At 48.1% G+C, this 18048-nt stretch overlaps 7 protein-coding genes across 7 annotated transcripts; 4 read left to right on the top strand and 3 right to left on the bottom strand.

Moving 5' to 3' along the window:
• The first annotated feature begins 105 nt into the window (after window positions 1–105).
• Window positions 106–1868, top strand: POJ06DRAFT_32099 (P-loop containing nucleoside triphosphate hydrolase protein). The gene is made up of 3 exons (XM_056190867.1): window positions 106–604; window positions 661–1336; window positions 1387–1868. Exons 1-3 carry the CDS (start codon window positions 199–201, stop codon window positions 1646–1648), a joined length of 1344 nt encoding a protein of 447 aa, XP_056040907.1. The 5' UTR covers window positions 106–198; the 3' UTR covers window positions 1649–1868.
• Window positions 1869–2244: 376 nt separating this feature from the next.
• On the top strand, window positions 2245–2933 carry POJ06DRAFT_32088 (P-loop containing nucleoside triphosphate hydrolase protein). The gene is made up of 2 exons (XM_056190866.1): window positions 2245–2537; window positions 2588–2933. Exons 1-2 carry the CDS (start codon window positions 2475–2477, stop codon window positions 2885–2887), a joined length of 363 nt encoding a protein of 120 aa, XP_056040906.1. The 5' UTR covers window positions 2245–2474; the 3' UTR covers window positions 2888–2933.
• A 480-nt stretch (window positions 2934–3413) lies between these two features.
• On the bottom strand, window positions 3414–5998 carry POJ06DRAFT_32116 (uncharacterized protein). Its single transcript, XM_056190868.1, has 4 exons — window positions 5464–5998; window positions 5095–5396; window positions 4487–5032; window positions 3414–4437 (listed from the first exon to the last, which is right to left on the bottom strand). The coding sequence occupies exons 1-4, from the start codon at window positions 5689–5691 to the stop codon at window positions 3654–3656; spliced, it is 1860 nt and encodes a 619-aa protein (XP_056040905.1). The 5' UTR covers window positions 5692–5998; the 3' UTR covers window positions 3414–3653.
• Window positions 5999–6531: 533 nt separating this feature from the next.
• On the top strand, window positions 6532–10787 carry POJ06DRAFT_271099 (Phosphomethylpyrimidine kinase-domain-containing protein; the record flags this gene model as incomplete). The annotated part of the gene is made up of 8 exons (XM_056189485.1): window positions 6532–6571; window positions 6639–6743; window positions 6797–6898; window positions 6960–7069; window positions 7120–7477; window positions 7528–7666; window positions 7723–7733; window positions 8401–10787. The coding sequence occupies 8 exons, from the start codon at window positions 6532–6534 to the stop codon at window positions 10785–10787; spliced, it is 3252 nt and encodes a 1083-aa protein (XP_056040904.1).
• Window positions 10788–10941: 154 nt separating this feature from the next.
• POJ06DRAFT_283462 (uncharacterized protein) lies at window positions 10942–12917 on the bottom strand (the record flags this gene model as incomplete). Its single annotated transcript, XM_056190105.1, has 6 exons — window positions 10942–10969; window positions 11026–11838; window positions 11897–11945; window positions 11998–12175; window positions 12247–12311; window positions 12362–12917. 6 exons carry the CDS (start codon window positions 12915–12917, stop codon window positions 10942–10944), a joined length of 1689 nt encoding a protein of 562 aa, XP_056040903.1.
• Window positions 12918–13644: 727 nt separating this feature from the next.
• POJ06DRAFT_32011 (signal transduction histidine kinase) lies at window positions 13645–14515 on the bottom strand. Its single transcript, XM_056190865.1, has 3 exons — window positions 14261–14515; window positions 13866–14151; window positions 13645–13808 (listed from the first exon to the last, which is right to left on the bottom strand). The coding sequence occupies exons 1-2, from the start codon at window positions 14425–14427 to the stop codon at window positions 13887–13889; spliced, it is 432 nt and encodes a 143-aa protein (XP_056040902.1). The 5' UTR covers window positions 14428–14515; the 3' UTR covers window positions 13645–13808; window positions 13866–13886.
• Window positions 14516–15763: 1248 nt separating this feature from the next.
• Window positions 15764–17185, top strand: POJ06DRAFT_261392 (DHS-like NAD/FAD-binding domain-containing protein). The gene is made up of 3 exons (XM_056188617.1): window positions 15764–16093; window positions 16150–16994; window positions 17057–17185. Exons 1-2 carry the CDS (start codon window positions 15934–15936, stop codon window positions 16992–16994), a joined length of 1005 nt encoding a protein of 334 aa, XP_056040901.1. The 5' UTR covers window positions 15764–15933; the 3' UTR covers window positions 17057–17185.
• Window positions 17186–18048: the final 863 nt, after the last annotated feature.

Below are 18048 nucleotides of genomic sequence, written 5' to 3'. Positions count from 1 at the left end.
AAGGAGTGGCAAGAGCCGCACGTGGCTTGTCACCCATTCAGTGGCTATGAGCTCGACTTGTCACATTCCAATAGAGTTTTTGCCACTTACCACACTCGATTAAAACTTTCACCTCCCTCCTTCGCCCTCTCCATATCCAACATCCTTAATTCCTCCTTGACCAACAATCACCAGTTAGACATACACAGTTAATACAACATGAGTTTCGGAGGTTCTTCTTACGGCGGCGGTTCTTATCGTTCATCAGGCGGATACGATCGTGACCGCAGTAGCCGCGATTACGACCGCAGCGACCGCGGTCGCGGGTCCGGCAGCCGTTCCTACGGCTCTCGTGGCGGCGACTATGGTTCTCGCGATGGAGGTTCTTCGTCCTGGGGCGGTTCCGGAGGTGATCGCATGTCGAATCTTGGAGCTAGTTTGAAGAAGCAGGATTGGAATTTGGAATCGCTTCCCAGATTCGAGAAGAACTTTTACAAGGAGCATCCTAATGTTACCGCCCACTCTGATCGCCATATCGAGCAGTTCCGTACTGATAAGAAGATGACTGTTAAGGGGAATGACGTTCCGAGACCTGTTGAGACTTTTGACGAGGCTGGTTTTCCTTGTAAGTTTGTGTTTGTGAATTGGTGGCGTGGGATATATAAGGCTAATTGATTCTAGCATACGTGCTCACCGAGGTTAAGGCGCAGGGATTTACCGCTCCTACTGCAATTCAGTCGCAGGGATGGCCTATGGCTCTTTCTGGTCGTGATTTGGTTGGAATTGCTGAGACTGGTTCCGGAAAGACGCTTTCGTATTGTCTTCCCGCCATCGTTCACATAAACGCTCAGCCCCTTCTCGCTCCCGGTGATGGCCCCATTGTTTTGGTTCTTGCACCCACTCGTGAGCTTGCTGTTCAGATCCAGCAGGAGTGCACCAAGTTCGGCAAGTCATCCCGTATCCGCAACACCTGTGTCTACGGTGGTGTTCCTCGAGGTCAGCAAATCCGTGATCTCGCCCGTGGCGTCGAAATTTGTATTGCCACTCCTGGTCGTTTGATCGACATGATCGAGTCCGGCAAGACTAATCTCCGCCGCGTGACTTACCTTGTCCTTGACGAAGCTGATCGTATGTTGGACATGGGGTTCGAACCTCAGATTAGAAAGATCGTCGACCAAATCCGGCCCGATCGTCAGACTTGCATGTGGTCCGCTACCTGGCCCAAGGAGGTCCAGCGTCTAGCCAATGACTATCTGCATGACTATATTCAGGTCAACATTGGCTCTCTTGAATTGTCTGCTTCCCACAATATCACGCAGATCGTTGAGGTGGTTACGGAGATGGAAAAGAGAGATAGGTAAGCTGCTGTGCCCCGTGTTACTACTGTCGTATGCTAATAATGCATAGATTGGTCAAGCATCTCGAAAAAGCCATGGAAAAGCAAGATTCCAAGGTTCTTATTTTTGTTGGCACTAAGCGTGTGGCGGACGATGTCACCAAATTCCTTCGTCAGGATGGCTGGCCTGCGCTGGCGATTCATGGCGACAAGGCCCAGAACGAGCGTGACTGGGTTTTGAACGAATTTCGAACCTCAAAGTCGCCCATCATGGTGGCGACCGACGTTGCCTCCCGTGGTATTGGTATGATATATCCTGATTTCTGTCTCTAGATACCCACAAGATCTCTGCTCTTCTCTATTCTTGTTTCTTTGTACTGGTTTAACTCTCGTGTCTCCGGCATCATTTGTCTGGCTTCACGTGGGAGCCTATAATATCCCGACGTGACAGCTGACTTAGGAAGGCTACTCCATTGTATTCTTCTGCAATGATTTCTGTTCGGTGTATGCATGAGGCTGGTGCAAACACTCGAACCATATTGCTTGTTGGCTTCTTTCTTTCAAACCGAGTTAACCACGTGGTTTATTTTACCGTTCCGAAGGAGAGGAGAAGGAATTGGACATTCGTTTCTTCACCGAAAATGCATCAATTCTAAAGATACAGACTATATCTTTTCTTTTGTTCCAAGGTTTTGCTAGCAGAACAAGGGATCGTACAGAAAGAAAGGATTCTGTGTATTTTATTAGAAGCCTTTTTGGTGAGAAGAAAAGAGATGATAATACATTTCTTGATGTTCCAATGCTACACTGTAACCTTCTCAGAATGCTTTATGGCGCTGATGCTCTCGCGCCAAGTACGAGCCCTCTTCATAAGAACTAAGGTACTCCAATCATGTGATTTATGCAACCTTCAAGGACTGTTTTGCCTGACTCGGTGTAAGAAAATGAAAGAAAATGACATACCAATATGTGAACGTGTATATACATTGTGTACCGACGAGAAATCATACAATTGCAGTTGTTTACAACGTCGGTTGACAAAGCACATGCTGCATGTGCGCGCGATACGTGAGGGTTAGAACATGACGAAGAAATTAGTCGACGAATAGAGGATAGGAGATGTTGAAGTTCAACTTTGTGAGCTCTTTGATACTAATGGATGCCGATAGATGTTAAGGACATTAAATTTGTCATCAACTACGACTATCCTAACAACAGTGAGGTATGCTACTTCGTTTGCATGATTTTGCGTAGCGTATGCTAATTAATCAGGACTATGTCCACAGAATTGGCCGAACTGGCAGAGCCGGTACTACCGGTACCGCTATCACTCTCTTCACCAGCGACAACTCCAAGCAGGCGCGTGACCTCTTGACTATCTTACGAGAGGCCAAACAGTACATTGACCCCAAACTGGAAGAGATGGGCCGCTTCTCGCGCGGGGGTTCCAGCAACAGCCGATGGGGGGGTGGTGGCGGCCGTGGTGGTAGCCGTGGCGGATGGAGCGGCGGCAACAGATCCGGCGGTTACTCAGGCTCGAATTCGGCCCCTCTCGGATACCGTAGATGGTGATTATTCTCTCTCCTTCCCTTTTGATTTCGACTCGGTAGAATGATTGGCAGACGGTTATGTTGTGTTAGCTTTCTGAACGATGAAGTAAACGTCAGCAATGATTTACTTTTCGGATGGTTGTTTTCATGATATCCCTCAGCGCGGTTATTTTGTCTCGGTGACAGTCGACGTCGCGGTGCTTGTGTGGTATACTAAATTTTTGCATTCTATAGAACCACACAACATCGAGGATATGTAGGGGCCCACAGCTTATAGTCACCGCCGTTATCAGGTTTTGCTTCCACATAGACTATTTTGAGTTGGTTTTTCTATTGTCGGTGATATATGGGTTTGCACGTCGGGTTTTAAAAGTGCTTTGTTATCGTTACAGCGTATTGCTCCTTTGATTTATAGAAATTGGTGTACTTGTAATTATGGGTGAGAGTTGCACAAATAGGATGGTTAATTGTTGATAAAGATAATATTGTTCTGTGAACTTAGATATATGTCGACATTTACAGTAGCTGCAGGCGGCCATCGTAAATAACAACTTGCAGAATTACTTAAACCGCTTTTATTACACCTATCTATGCTGGCATCTAAACACGAAAGAAATGGAAACATAGCCTGTATAATCCCATGTACCGAAACACGGACGAAATATATAATTCGAGAATGACGTAGAGACCGTGTATATCAATATCATCCACTTTCGCATTCCAATCCATGTTTCAATACACATGTCGTGTGCGGTACTGCAAATGCCTATCGAATCTTAGCTTGGCATTTAAAACCCTTCTGTGCCATTGAATCCTGTAAATCCACACAGCAAGAAGATCTTCAAATACGGCTTCTTGGAAATCGAGTTTGCCCAATTCCACGCACTAGTAAGTCGTCCATCAATGCATGATCCGGCCTCCTGGAAATTGTCCGCACCGGATCCGTCAAACGCATGCTGGAAGAAATCGCATAAAATGGTCTTCTTGAGGTCTTCTACACTGCCAAATTGACTTTTAATCCAGTCGTACACGAACGGGTCGCGCGCAACGACGTCAATATTACCGATGACTGATTCTAGTGGGTTCAAAATTTGTGGAACCTGTAGGTACTTGTCTAGGAAAAACCACGCATTTGGCACGCTTCTGTCGCCAAGGTGTACGACTGAAGAACCGATCCATGATTTAGCACGCTTCTGTGCGGTCGAGATGACACCTTGCATTGCTCTCGAGACGGCGGGGCAGGACTGCACGCGGTTGAGGCCCTGACCAGTATCGAGCAGACGGTACCGGCCGTTCGTAGAGAGCAAATCCTGATCCGCTAGGCTCCATAACATGAACATATCATTCATGATGATGGACCACAGAGTGAGTGATTGGTTGACGTAGTAGTATTGTTTTTCGTGGTTGTGTGAAAGTCTCGCGCCACCTCTGCCGTAGGAGATCGCGAGCGTGTATTCAGCTTCGATCTTCTCGGGATGAAAATATTGCTGAAGGTATTTTTGTATCTTCTCAACTGGATTCTTATTTGATCGCAGATAGGAATGGTTATCGCCAATGGAATACAGGCATTGTCTGATATTCGTTAATGACAAAAATTTCTCCTAGACACGGATGGACTTACCGGATGTCATCCTGGGCAATGACTCCAGGCTTATAGTATCTTCGGGCAAGTGTCTCAATTGCCTTTTCCTTCTGCTTAATTTCCGCCTGGATCTGCGAGCGTTTCTTGTGGTCCGGATAGATTTCCGCTGTTGCTTGGACTATCAGGTTATCCTCCAAAAGGGCCAAACAGTCTTTCGACTCCAAGAAAGAATAAACAGTGAGAATCGGCATGAACAAGTCAAACTCCATAACCTCCTGAACCTCAGGCAGTCGCGAATCCATGACCATGTACATCAATTTTCCAAAACTGTCGCGCATCTTCTGAGGATTCATAATCTTGTATCGCCGACCAATCTCGAAAATCTTCTTGAACCATTTTGCGTTGCGTGCAAAGTCCTTATCTTCGAACATCTCCTGGCCAAGCTTCATGTCTGTTGCGACGACGAGACCTGCTAAGATCGAGCAAATTTCTTGTAGCTGGCCAATGATTCGCTTGGCTTTTGACGAATAGGCGAGTACGTCAACTTTGTCTGTGTATTCTGACACGTTCAATGCAGCTTCTAATCTATGGATTTGGCATTAGCATATTCATCACGTAAGTGCAAACGTAGAAGAAGTACAACTTACAATCTGAGAAGTTTCCGCTCTCCTTGAGTCAACCGAAGTGGAATATATTTCGTCCGTTGCAGTAACCAGGATCCAAAGGACGCGGAGCCTTGCGATACAATAATAATAGGTTCGGGAGCCATTGACAAGGTTGTATTAGGAGTCGCAACACCACTAGGAGGTGAAGATTGTTCGTCGATATCCATGTTGCTGACAGACGCGTTGTCAGGCGCGACCGGAACGTCATTTGATCGGACTTCTCCGTTCTCATTCGTTTCGGGCGGCTCGTAGTCAATTTTCTTGATAGGATGGTCCTTTCGTTTCTAAATATCACACAATAAGTAACTATCCGTGATTTACCCACAATCCGACACGATAAAAAGAGCATACTCCAGTGCGATGCAAGTAACCAAAACACACGAGGCAAAACTGTTCCTCGCAGGCGTTGCAGAACAATTCAGCAGGCTGATCACCACACTCAATGCAGTGCTTGTCATCAGTGTTCATTTCGTCGTCGCGTTCGCTCTCGATTTCCGGGTTCTCGGCCGCGAGCTGCTCTTCCTGTTGCGCTAGCAACTCCGGATCCGCCACGAGAACCTGACCGAGTTCTAATTTCATTACGCTGATATTCCGGGTTGCCGGATTATTGTTTCCTCGACTCAGTGAATTCTGACGCTTACCCTTAAGCCTGCAAAGCAACTGACCTTAATTACTGGTTCTTACTGCCGTAGAAGTTGTTGAAAAGATTGGTTGATTTAAACCTTGACATCAACGTTATTTTGGGTCTGATTATCAGAATGGTACCCTAACGAACTAAGGCAAACCGCCTATTTCCACAGGTATCAAACTCGCGACAAATGTGCAAGTGGCAACAGTACAGGTGAGCGATAGTGTCTCGTCCACACGTCGCCGGGACCCCCAATCTGCGGATCAGTTGGGCGAGCGGCTCAGTGATGAGATGATGTGATAAGGCACGATTATTATCTATTTGCGATTGGACTTCTGATCTCCTGAACGACAGGTACGCCGCTTTCCTTAATTCTCATAATTCTTTCTAGCATATTGTATGGTTACCTAACGCGATATAAACTACGGTGTGCGGAATGTGCAGCAAAGAATGCAAATGCAGAGATTTCTCAACGCCACTCACTACCTAAGCAAGCGGATCAACCTCTGACATATACGAAGAATTGAGATGGGATGCTTATTTTGGTTGCATTGTGCTTCTGCGCTGATGATCGTCTACGATGAACCGGGGGCAATAAAGCTAATCCGAGGTAATTAATATGTAAACAGAAATGCCCGATGAGTCCAAAACAAAAATTATTGGCTGCGGCTCAGACTCCTCCGTCATGCCAGCTTTTCTCCCTCGCTTGGGTCATTACCCATCCTCGCCTTTTACAATCCCAGAGATATCGCTCTATCGTTGATTTCACCCGACTGGAATTCTCCATCAAAATGTCTAGTCTCTCCCTGCCACGAGTGCTGACCATTGCAGGTAATTTCGTCCCATTGCTCGCAGCGCTTGCTCCTTAAAACGTGCTATAGCTAACCTGTCCTACTAGGGTCGGATTCCTCGGGCGGGGCCGGTATAGAGGCCGATATAAAGACAATTACAGTACACGGTTGCTATGGAATGACGTGCATTACTGCCCTGACAGCGCAAAATAGTGGTGTCCCAGCCTTTTGCACCAATAACACTGATTCTAACTATCTGCAATAGCCACCGGAGTTAAAGATATATTCGCCGTCACCGACATGGGATTCATTGAGACAGCCCTGGATGCGGTGTTCACTGATGTTGGGGTTGACGCGATTAAGACCGGTACGTCCAATCACTACGGCCCATTCCTTTGCAACGAAATAGGAAATTAACTTAGTGATAGGAATGCTCGCAAGTGAAGGTACTATCAAGACTGTCGCGAAATGCCTACGAAAATATGCAGTTGAAAAGATAGTGGTTGATCCAGTCATGATCAGCACGTCTGGCTCACACGTGCGTATCCGTCATCTATACATCCAAATGCAGCTCTAATGCGACTTCAGTTACTACCGGACTCTGCAGTATCAGCATATCTAAGCGACCTCTTCCCAATCGCGTGCATAATAACACCCAATTTACAAGAAGCCAAATTCCTCTACAAGGTGGCTACTGGGACAGACTTCTCGGTGGAATCATTAGAAGACGCTAAAGATCTAGCGAAGGAACTTTTCAAGCTAGGACCGAAGTATGTGTTACTAAAAGGTGGCCATTTGCCTTTATCAGCAAACTACAGACGTGCGGCGAGTGCATCGGCAAGCCAAATTGTTGCCGATATATTGTACGACGGGAAAGAGTACTACATCGTCGAAAGCAAATTTATCATTACCAAGAACACTCACGGCACTGGGTGTACATTGGCTTGTATGTAACGCAAGCGCATTGCTTTATGATCTGTACTAATTAGCTTTCAGCGTCGATTGCTTCGAATTTGGCGAAGGGCATGCCAGTGGTTGAGGCAATTAAGGAGTCAGTAGAGTATGTTCACGGCGCTATCGCCGATGATTTAGATCTTGGAAAGGGCAATGGACCCATAAATCATTTGCATAGGACGTACATAGAACCGCTGAATAAGGCCAGATAAAGCCGCTTCTAATACACTGTTTCAGGTTGGCACAATGTATACAGTTGGAATTGTATATAGCACAGAATAGTAGATTACTGCCGTATTGTGGATAGTTATGTATGAAAACATTCCAAGTTACAAATGCAGGCATGCCACGGCAGACGTATCTCGGGCTAACTTCGATCAGGGGTAACTCGCCTCCCAGTTTGCGCCGCGATGTTAAAAGTTTGCTTCGGCCAAGGGACGAACTGCTTGACCGTGCTGACTCCACGACATGCTCAGGCGGCCGATACCAAGTACACAACGCTATATCTGCATCTCCTGTTATAGATATATAGAGAGAAACGGTTTTACCGGACGCTGTCAAAGTTGTTGGGGGTTCTGGCAGCACCGATCTAGTTCTGGTGGGATATCAGCACCCGCATAATGTTACAGAATCGCATTGCCTTCTGTCGGCAACTCACGAGGACGAGCGCAACGGCTATAAAGCCATTAACGAAGTCGAGCAATGCACGCTGGAGTGCTTTTAATAATACACGACATTTGCACCAATTGTCCTTGGATGGCCCAGAGCTAGGGTTTCTAAGTGCTTCAGAGCGGCTGGTTGTGAAATGCGTTGCACCATCGTCAGGACGGTTTGCCGAGAGCAGGAGGGCTTATACAAATGGTAACACGCGTATTTTTGATCCACTCCGTGAATTTCGACTGACAGCGCCGAAAGCGGCGCGAACAGAGACGGACGATACTCAGCTCTCTGCCAAAGAGACCGACGAACATCATGCGTCGGAAATAATCATCGACGTTCACAATCCGGCCATTATAACCGAAGACGACGTCCTACCTAGAGAATCCACAGAGGGCCTAAATACTTCCGGCAAGTACTCAGAAAATAACATGCACTCCCGTGCCGCTAATCAATTCAACCTCGATGTCGAGGCTGAACGATACGAAGCCGCCACGGGTAATGCAACCATTGATGGCTTGGAATATCATCTCCATGACGGCGAATTCAATGTTGAAGACCAATCGGAAAGCACGGATGTAGTTAGCAGTACGCCATGGTATTTGCGTGAGGCAAATACACATTCAACAGTCACAAACCTAACGCCGCTGCCTGACATCCCAGACGATGCCCCGCAGGAGGTCACCGAGATTCTCAATTTTTTAGCCACGGATTTGGGATTGATGGAGCTCAGCCTAGTCGATCTACGGAGTCGGAATACGACATTCGGCCCGCATGCAATTATGATCGTGGGTACGGCACGAAGCGACCGCCATCTGATCCGCGCGTCCGAAGAACTTCGTGTTCACCTGAAGAAAACCTACCGCGTGAAGCTGCGAATTGAGGGTCTGGTGAGCAAAGACAACTTAAAAGTTCAGGAGCGCCGGATCAAGAAGAAAATCTCGAAGTACACAGGCGACGTTTCAGCCTATGAACAAGATCTACGAAGTAGCAGCAAGAACACTTGGGTATTTTTCGACACTCGAGTGAAGGGTATTAATATCCACGTTATCACGAGCGAAAAGAGATGGCAACTGGATCTTGAGGGACTGTGGCTACACGAAATTCCAAAGTTGGATGAACAACTGACACGGTATACGGCTTCAGACTTGTTGCGAGACCGCACTAGGACCAAGAAAAAGTGCAAAAAGGAAACGAAAAGATATGCGACTATGGGAGGCAAGCCAAAAATATTCACTGATCCATTATCGAGAGAGACACCAGAATTTCGGATATTTAGTCAGGAGCACAGGTCACACAAACCCTCTGGCGCCAACGGGTCTTCGACGCCATACTCGCCTGCGTTTGTGAGACGCGGCTATCACGCTGTGTCTTTTCAGTGGAATGCGGTTCCGAGTGATAGCACCGGTACAGCACATATCCACTCTCCGCAGCAGGTCGTCTTGCCGCGACATGAATGGCACACGTCCAGGGACGAAACCAAAGTGGTACAGAGAATTGAGGAGCTGACAATTTCTGGGCTATCATCCCAGGGCCTGGTTGAACTCGAGGAAATTTTGACGGATTTGTGCAGAGCAGGACAGTTCTGGCTGTTACGCAACATCACGCCATTAGTTCCCGAGGCATTCACATGCCAAGACACCAAGGACGATATCCGGAGTTTACAAATTGCTGCGCTCACGAACTTCCTTATTCTCGAGAGCCATATTAAATTAGGTTTAAGTGACGAGGTACCGGCTTTTCTAAGAGACTTCAATGACATTGTATCTTGGGACTCTGCTGCGCCAATTCACTGGCGACGACGGCTAGAGTTCCTGCAAGTAGCCCATTCGTTGAATCACAAGCAAGTTCCAGTGCGATCGCTTACGGATAGCTTAGTCGAGCAGCTTGTCCATGGCGTGCCTATTCACCAAGACGAATTCATGCTTGCGCTTACTTCTATCGCGTTATCCAAACAGTTCGTTCCAGAAGAAAAGCAGCGCGGGAAGATTCGAGGAGAGATAGAATGGGCGCGAGTCACAGACAAACGATTTGCAGAGATATGCTATCTTCTACGAACATGTGCTAGACCGGCGAGACTAGAGATTTTTAATAATCCAGACCTTTTCACTGTTCTCTACCGCGCTTGCATTCAGTTTAGTTATGACTACAGCGTGTTGTCGCGGCACCCGCTTCCTTCTGGCCTGGGCCGTTGGGATAAAGGCGCGGATGTTATTCCAGTTGATCCCCGAGCAGGCATGATTGACAAGATCCTAATCAGGCATGGAATCGAGGCTACGCCAACATATACGTTAATGTCGCTCACTTCGTTAGCTCACGCGCAGAGATTCGATCTCTTTTGGAAAAAGTGGAAGGATTTGCATGTGCATGGGGTCCAGCGAGACGTATGGATGTGGTCTACCGTCGCGGTTTTGGTCTCCCGGTCAGGAAACGTGAATGCGATGGAGTATTTCTTGGCAGCTCAGTGGCCAACGATGATTCCCGAATTGGAAGCAGATGGTGTAGATGGATCTTTTCCTGAGGAAATGCTTGAAGCGGTAAATATCTGCTTGCAATTGGTGGATCCGAACGGCGTCATGTACAGAGACATCGCAGAGGTATGTAAGAGAACGGACGAGCAAGCAGCGGAAAGTACGGAATTGTAAATATGTCGAATCCATGTGCTGCCATAAATTATTTTTGGTCCCGGTATGTGTAGATAGAAAGTTATGTTAATGTACAAATGCACGTCAAAAGCCATTACTCCAGATACAATCGAAGTAGTGCACGGAGGAAATGATCTATGTGTATTCGTCTTGGCTATCCAAAGTCGCGTCTCCGTACAAATCTGGATCCAATTTGGTGCCCAAATCGAGATTCGATAAAAACTTTGTGCCTCGTAACCTGTCTGGGAAGTACTCCTGCTGAATTTGACCGTTTTCGTAATCGGGGTTATACTTATAACCTTTGCCATACCCAATCTCTTTCATTAACCTTGTCGGTGCGTTGCGCAAATGAATCGGTATAGAAGCAGAGCTGAATTCCGGGTCATTGTGCACTTTGTCTTTCGCGGCATTGTATGCTCTATAAACCTTGACAGATTTCTTAGCCATTGCGAGCTTGACAGCGCAATGGGCTAACGCCATGTCGCATTCCGGCATGCCAACTTTTTCGACAGCAGTATAAGCTGCGACGGCAAGCGGGAGGCAAGAGTCATCGGCCAGCCCGACGTCCTCACTCGCGATACGGATCATTCTACGCGCGACATATAACGGCGACTCTCCTGATTCCAGCATTCTTGCTAGATAGAAAAGCGTGGCATCAGGATCGGAACCTCGTACAGACTTGTGAAACGCAGATATGGTATCATAGTGCTCGTCTCCGAGACGGTCGTAGAGTAAATGAGACCGTTGAAGATCTGCCTTGACTCGGTCTAATGTTATGGGGGAGGACGATGAATTTGCCGTTGTGCTGGTCAGGATTTCCAAAAAGTTGATAGCCATGCGGCCGTCGCCGTCAGCGAGACCGGCGAGGTATCGGAGTGCGTCTTCGGCGAATACGCCAGTCTCCGAAGGTCCATTACCCGATGCGCGATCTGATGCTAATGATACTGACAGACGACTGATGATAGTGTATAATTCGTCGTGAGACAGCTTTTGCAAAATAAAAACACGACAGCGAGAAAGCAATGCTGAGTTCACTTTGAACGACGGGTTCCTATATGCATTCAGTGACTATCTTTGGGGCAGATCATAAAACGCGGATGCGAGCTTACTCGGTAGTAGCGCCAATAAGTACGATGTCGCCTCGTTCAATATAAGGTACTATGTATATAGGTCAGATATCAACTGTATTGCGCAATCACATGACACCTACGGAATACATCTTGCTGAGCTTTGTTAAATCTGTGCACTTCGTCCAGAAATAAATATGTCCTCCGACCAGTAAGGCGCAACTCATTTCGCGCTTCATCAAACACTTTCTTGCAGTCAGCTACACTTGCTGATGTCGCTGATAATTCGACAAAACGAGACTTGGTGGACCGGGCAATAATCTATAACTGCGAGTTAACTATATTGTGCCGTAGCGACCTCCCCTGTAGCGCGTTGTGGGCAACAAACATACTCTTGCTAATGTAGTCTTCCCTACTCCAGATGGCCCCCAGAATATTACTGATGGACATGAATCACCTAGTGCCTGTCAGCTCGAACTGCATCGATACCGGAATGAGCCCGCTCACACTCTATAAATCTTCGTAGAATGCCGCCCTCCTTCCCTACTAGATTATTTTGTCCCACAAACTCGTCTAAACTCTTCGGTCTGGCACGTTCAGCCAAAGGCTGCACATCCTTCGCATCTCTCTTTCCGTTGGACGTTCCATTTGTGACCTTTGTAATGGTCAAATTGTTGGATATTGACGGCTCGTCTGTTCGCCTCCTGACGGTCCTATCATCGTCCGGTATGTCAGGAACATCAGTCGCATTGACCAAATCCTCTCCAATAGAGCTCTTCCTCTTCGCTGCCCCTGTACGATTAAATATCGACGCCACCGGTCCTTGATTTTGCGTGGGCGACCCGGCGACTTTCCGCTGAGCTGTCGGCTGGCTAGAGCCTTTTCCATACGCTTCTTGTGATTGCTGAGAAAGGTCAGATAACAAGCGCGAGGCCTGTTTCGCTTGCATCGCCGGAGCCGGCGTCCACGAACAGCTCGTATCGAGATGCCTGTTCATGTGCTGAAGAGGTATCTGCTTATTGCAGACCGGGCAATCGACGACTTGGTTGCTGCCGGTTTGCATCTCGTTCGCGTGCATTATGTAGTCCCGTCTCCAGAATTGCCCACCCAAGATACTTTCAAGCCATTTCCAAAAACAAGTTCCCAGCTATATGTGTCTCTCATGCATGACCGCAGTGAGTCGCGTAAAGTCACCATTCAGCTCACGCGTCGAACTCGTGCTCCACCGATAACCCTTACGTCATTTCCAGTCGCGGCGGCACAATTCGCACGGAAATGACGTAGCGCGACACAGTGTCGAAAATGTTGGTCGCAACACTGACCGCGCCGATTGTCTGCATTTATATGCAAGTAATGGATGTTTTAGGCAGAGAGAAGGGTCAATTTTCTCGAATGGCACAACTTCCGTTTAGCTCGATTTTATTTGTAAAGGATTGCAACGCAGAGGGTGGGTGGTGGGCACATTGCTATTTCTACGAACTTGTCCCCTCTCTATATATCGGTGCAAACTTAGGCATTATTAAGTGCAAATCACCCATAGGTTTGGACTGGGCGATTAAAGCCACGAGTCTAGCCCTACTATGTAGCCCCTTCAATAGTTCTTGAAGGCCCAACAAATAGATGCAAAGATAAACTCAGACTTGTACTTTTCGTTCTGGTAATATCAAGTTGGCCTTGAGTACCGAATACATCCTCCTCGATTCGATGATCGTGAAAATAGATATACAGGATAACAAAAAGTATTCGCAAAAAGTAACAAGAACAATCTGAAACAAATGATCTACGTAAAGCATTATATTTAAACCCAATTCCGGATATGATTCCTCCGCGCATCCTTGTTGCACCGTGATAGTTGAATTTATATTCACAAGAACAAAGCAAAGGCGCGGACAAGGTAATGGGCACGGTCGTCTCTGTCCATTAGCCCTTTCAACGTGGTTCGGTGTTAGCATAGCTAACCCGCAGATAAATGATTGTCGTACAAATTAATCCGTCGCAAAATAATAATTACCATTTAAACTCAAACATCGTTTTAATTAGATCCTTCACTATCGTAATATTTCCTTAGAAATGATTCGCTCTCGGCGTACTCTTGCCGCACGGACTCGAGAATGATCTTGATCTGCTTGAGGCAGTACTCTGGGTCGTTCAACTCGGTCGTGCCGACCTCATCCTTTTGAGCCCCCAGGTGCTGTATCTTCTCACATGAGTTCTTGACCTTCGTAAGACCTAGGGCGGCAGAGGACCCTTTCAGGAAATGTCCGAGGGATGATAGCTGATCTAAGTCCTCATTGGTTCTGCAATACAATCGCAGGTTAGCACAGCTCAAGAATAGCTGCCAGGGGCAACTTTCGATCGAATACAATTCCCCGGACTTATTCAATCAAGAAGAAAGATAATACTCACAAGGCTGCATCCATTTGTGTGAAAGTATTCTCCGCCTGCTCGAAGAAGTTCCAAACAATACTCCGGCTGAACTCTCTGTCGTCTTCGTCGTCATCCATCTCGAGGATCTGACCAAAAGTGTTCCAGTCGATGATATCGACCACGGTCTCAGGATCTATGTTGGCCATGGTGAAAAGCTAAGCGTGTGTGAAGCGGCGCAAGCGCTGAGGGGGGAACACGGGGAGGGGAAGAATGCGGCTGATGGGAGAAGGATCTAGGAGAATGCTGTTGGGTCGAAGAAGATGTCAGTTAAGAGCGGCAAAACACGAACAGGGACGACGACACCAGCGCCGGTCGCAACAGGTTACTTGCAGCTGCGTCGACCGAGTACGTCAAGCGGACACCAACTTGGAAAGGACACTGAGCAGAAAAAGTGACAAACCTGAATGAGAGGAGAGCAGGCGCGCGACGTGAAGAGCTACCAGCTATACCACTTCTGGGTTTCTGACACCAGCGGGCAGCTAATGCGGGGTGCTGACAGGGTACAGGTGTCTGGCAGCGAGCGACGACTGGCGATAGTAAGCTGCCGTCGTGCGAGCTGAGCAGTCGTAGATGTCAATTAGTCGAGAGTGAGACGAACAGGAGGAGCGCTGAGCAGAGCAAAAGCCTAGAGGCACCCAGCCTTCAATTTCAGGCGCCGCTAACATGCTTTCATTTCTCGCCATGGAGTCGACCTGGCTGTCGATACGCAGTCTGTGTCGTCATGTACGATAACGTCATCGCTGCTGGCTCCAACTCTAAGACGCTGCTGCACTTGTGCCGCATCTGCAGCGCCGCGAGCACGATCGACCACCCCGGGCGCGACACGTTGGAACTGTAGTCCACCCCCCTCGCCTCCACACCTCGATCCCATGATGGCGCAGGATACAGGAGTTGAGTGGACTCTCTGGTTCCTGAGGATTGCATCATCATCGAGCTTTCTGAGCTACGGGCAGGTCCTTCCCGTACCGAATTGTTCGCGGCGTCTTGCTGGTCCCCCGGGTCAATCCCTGCGCACCAGCTCTTACTGTGGGCGGACAAGAGCCAGACGTGCTGCAGTGATACCTGGGCCGTCTTGGCAGGGTCTACTACCGCTCTGATCACGCATGTATGCCACAAATGCCGAAGTCGCTTAGACGATTGCGCAATCTCCGGCTCCCCCCCGGCATCAAATGCCGTCGACTGGCCGATGCGGAATATATTCCAGTAATGACTATACTCTAATATGCAACTCAACTACAAGCATGACAGCCTCGACGCGATCGCGGGGGGCCCGTATGGATTTCGTAGTGCGCGACCCCTGAAACCGGCTCAAACTTCCGACTGCCAAAGTCACAAGCTCAGGGCTGCGGACGCACGGAATTCGTCCTTTGCAGTACAATGACGGTTAGGCATATTGCCCTATCAAGGCTAGTGCCACCTGTCCTCAACCATCAATTACCCCAGTGCTCTTAGGCAGCGCTTGTTTAGTGCGTGACAAAGCCGACAGAACAAAATAATGCACACTACAATTATTCTATTCCTCGCCTTTTACAAACGCGAATAACTTATGTACTCGTGGCATCGTTTCATCGACTGTCAATTCGAACGATTTATTTGAATCAGAAAAGATCTCTGGTCTTTGATCAGGTTTCATACCCGCTTACAGCTATCCGATGACTGTCGACTATCCGCCAAAACCATTGCCATACCGATTCGATAACCCTGTCCTTCACACGCGTTCGACACAGCCAGAGACCATGACGGCTTCGACTGCTACTAGTCTTGCGTCATTTCATGCTTACCTGCGATCCTCGAAGCGAATCCTCGCCTTAGGTGTGTCTTGTTGTTATGAATGTCGGATCGCACACTGATCCAACGGAATCATGTAGTTGGAGCCGGCTTGTCTGCCTCGTCTGGCCTGCCGACCTTTCGCGGTACCGGTGGATTATGGCGTAATCACGACGCCATGGAATTAGCAACACCGGAAGCGTTCAGCAACGATCCATCGCTTGTATGGCAGTTCTACTCCGCCCGTCGTGCTGCCGCACTCCGTGCAATGCCAAACAAAGCGCACTACGCTCTTGCAGAACTGGCAAAGTGCATGCCTGAATTTCTTACTCTCACACAGAACGTCGATGGCCTTTCGACGCGGGCAAATCATCCGACAAATCAACTATTACATTTACACGGGAGTTTGTTCTCTCTTAAATGCACGTCATTTTATTGCGATTTCCAGGAAGATAACAATTACACCCACCCGCTTACTCCTGCCCTCGCAATCGCGTCGGAAGTCTCAGCCCCTTACACACATATTCAGCAAGCAGATCTACCTCACTGCCCAAAGTGTAATACAGGACTTCTTCGACCAGGCGTCGTGTGGTTCGGCGAGTCGCTGCCATGGCACGTCGTCCAAGCTGCTGATGATTTCATTTCGTCCGGCAAAGTTGATTTGATTTTGGTGATAGGCACAAGTGGAACTGTATACCCTGCGGCGGGATATGTCGACCGCATACGCATGCAGGGCGGCAAAGTGGCGGTGTTCAATATCGATATCGACGAAAGCGATAGCGAGGACGAGCTTTCGGAAACCGAGTCTACGGGCTCGTATGCGAATCGAACGAAGTGGACTTTTGAAGGTGACGCCGCGGATTGGGTTCCAATAGCGCTGGAGCCTCTTGTCGGACATATCGAGCTTCCGCCAGACAATAGTGGAGAAAGATCGTCTCTACGGTAGGCAAGTCATCAACAATTACAATGACCTTATGCGAAGTGTACATATTACCAACTGCGATTCAGGAGTTTAAGGCGTATGATATTGGGCCTGTGTTCATTCGTGTTCGCGTACAGTAGGTAGTGATTTGGGCGTCGACATGTCTGATACGACAATATCAATAATAGATAGTTCAAGTTCACCTAATTCGAAGCATTAATTATTCAAAAAGTAACTACTTGATTACGATGTACGTTCCGGCGAACCCGACACACATATACATCGTCGCCGGAATCGTGCCAGGACTTGCCAGGACTTTCGCTAACCTTCTTGATATCGAAAGTGCTCGTCCCGTGCAGAGGCAGTGGTGAAGATAAGAATGACTGCCGCAACAATGATAAGAGTGGGATACATGCCCCATGAGCTGCATTTAGGAGGGGGGATGGCGTGCACAGGAGCCTGGTCTCTCCAACGGAGATTTGCGCGTAAAACTGGGCAGGGGCTGGTTCTCGGTGTGGGTCAGGCCGGGATGCGCCTGAGTATCTCTTGATCTAGATGCATAAAGCGTCGGCCAGGTTTGTCTTTGTGTGTCAGTGAAATCGCGTGCGCAGCAGCGAGCGCTGTAAGCATGCTATCAGGACGAAGTCTTATCATCGCGACTTTGCCGAACGTCTCGAAGTCTTATCATCGCGAGATTTGCCGAACGTCTCGAAGTCTTACGGCGTCGTGACGATGCTGCGCTCACACGACGAGATGGATAGTGACGTAGAATAGAGTAGTATGCGCGTGATGGATGTCGTGATGCGAATATCTGCTACGGGAATTCAATGTTCTGTAGGAAGAGGACGATGACGCCAGCAGCCAACCTGACATTGGACGTTATGGCGATGCTAGTACTCATCGGTTAATAGGCGTATGCGAAGACTAAAAACGTCAAATTCCGTAAATCGGCATCTATGACGGGAACCAGGACGGATTGAATATGTGGCACAATCTTTATGCTCCATTATATGGTTAGGTTGGGTGCCCAGAAGGAGCAGCCAACAATAAGATTATACACGTAGGAACGTCATTCTTT

This window comes from Lipomyces tetrasporus, assembly GCF_029532465.1.
Source record: "Lipomyces tetrasporus strain NRRL Y-64009 chromosome Unknown POJ06scaffold_11, whole genome shotgun sequence".
Classification (NCBI taxonomy): domain Eukaryota; kingdom Fungi; phylum Ascomycota; class Lipomycetes; order Lipomycetales; family Lipomycetaceae; genus Lipomyces; species Lipomyces tetrasporus.
Note: the sequence above shows the minus strand (reverse complement) of the source record. Positions and strands in the feature narration are given on the sequence as shown.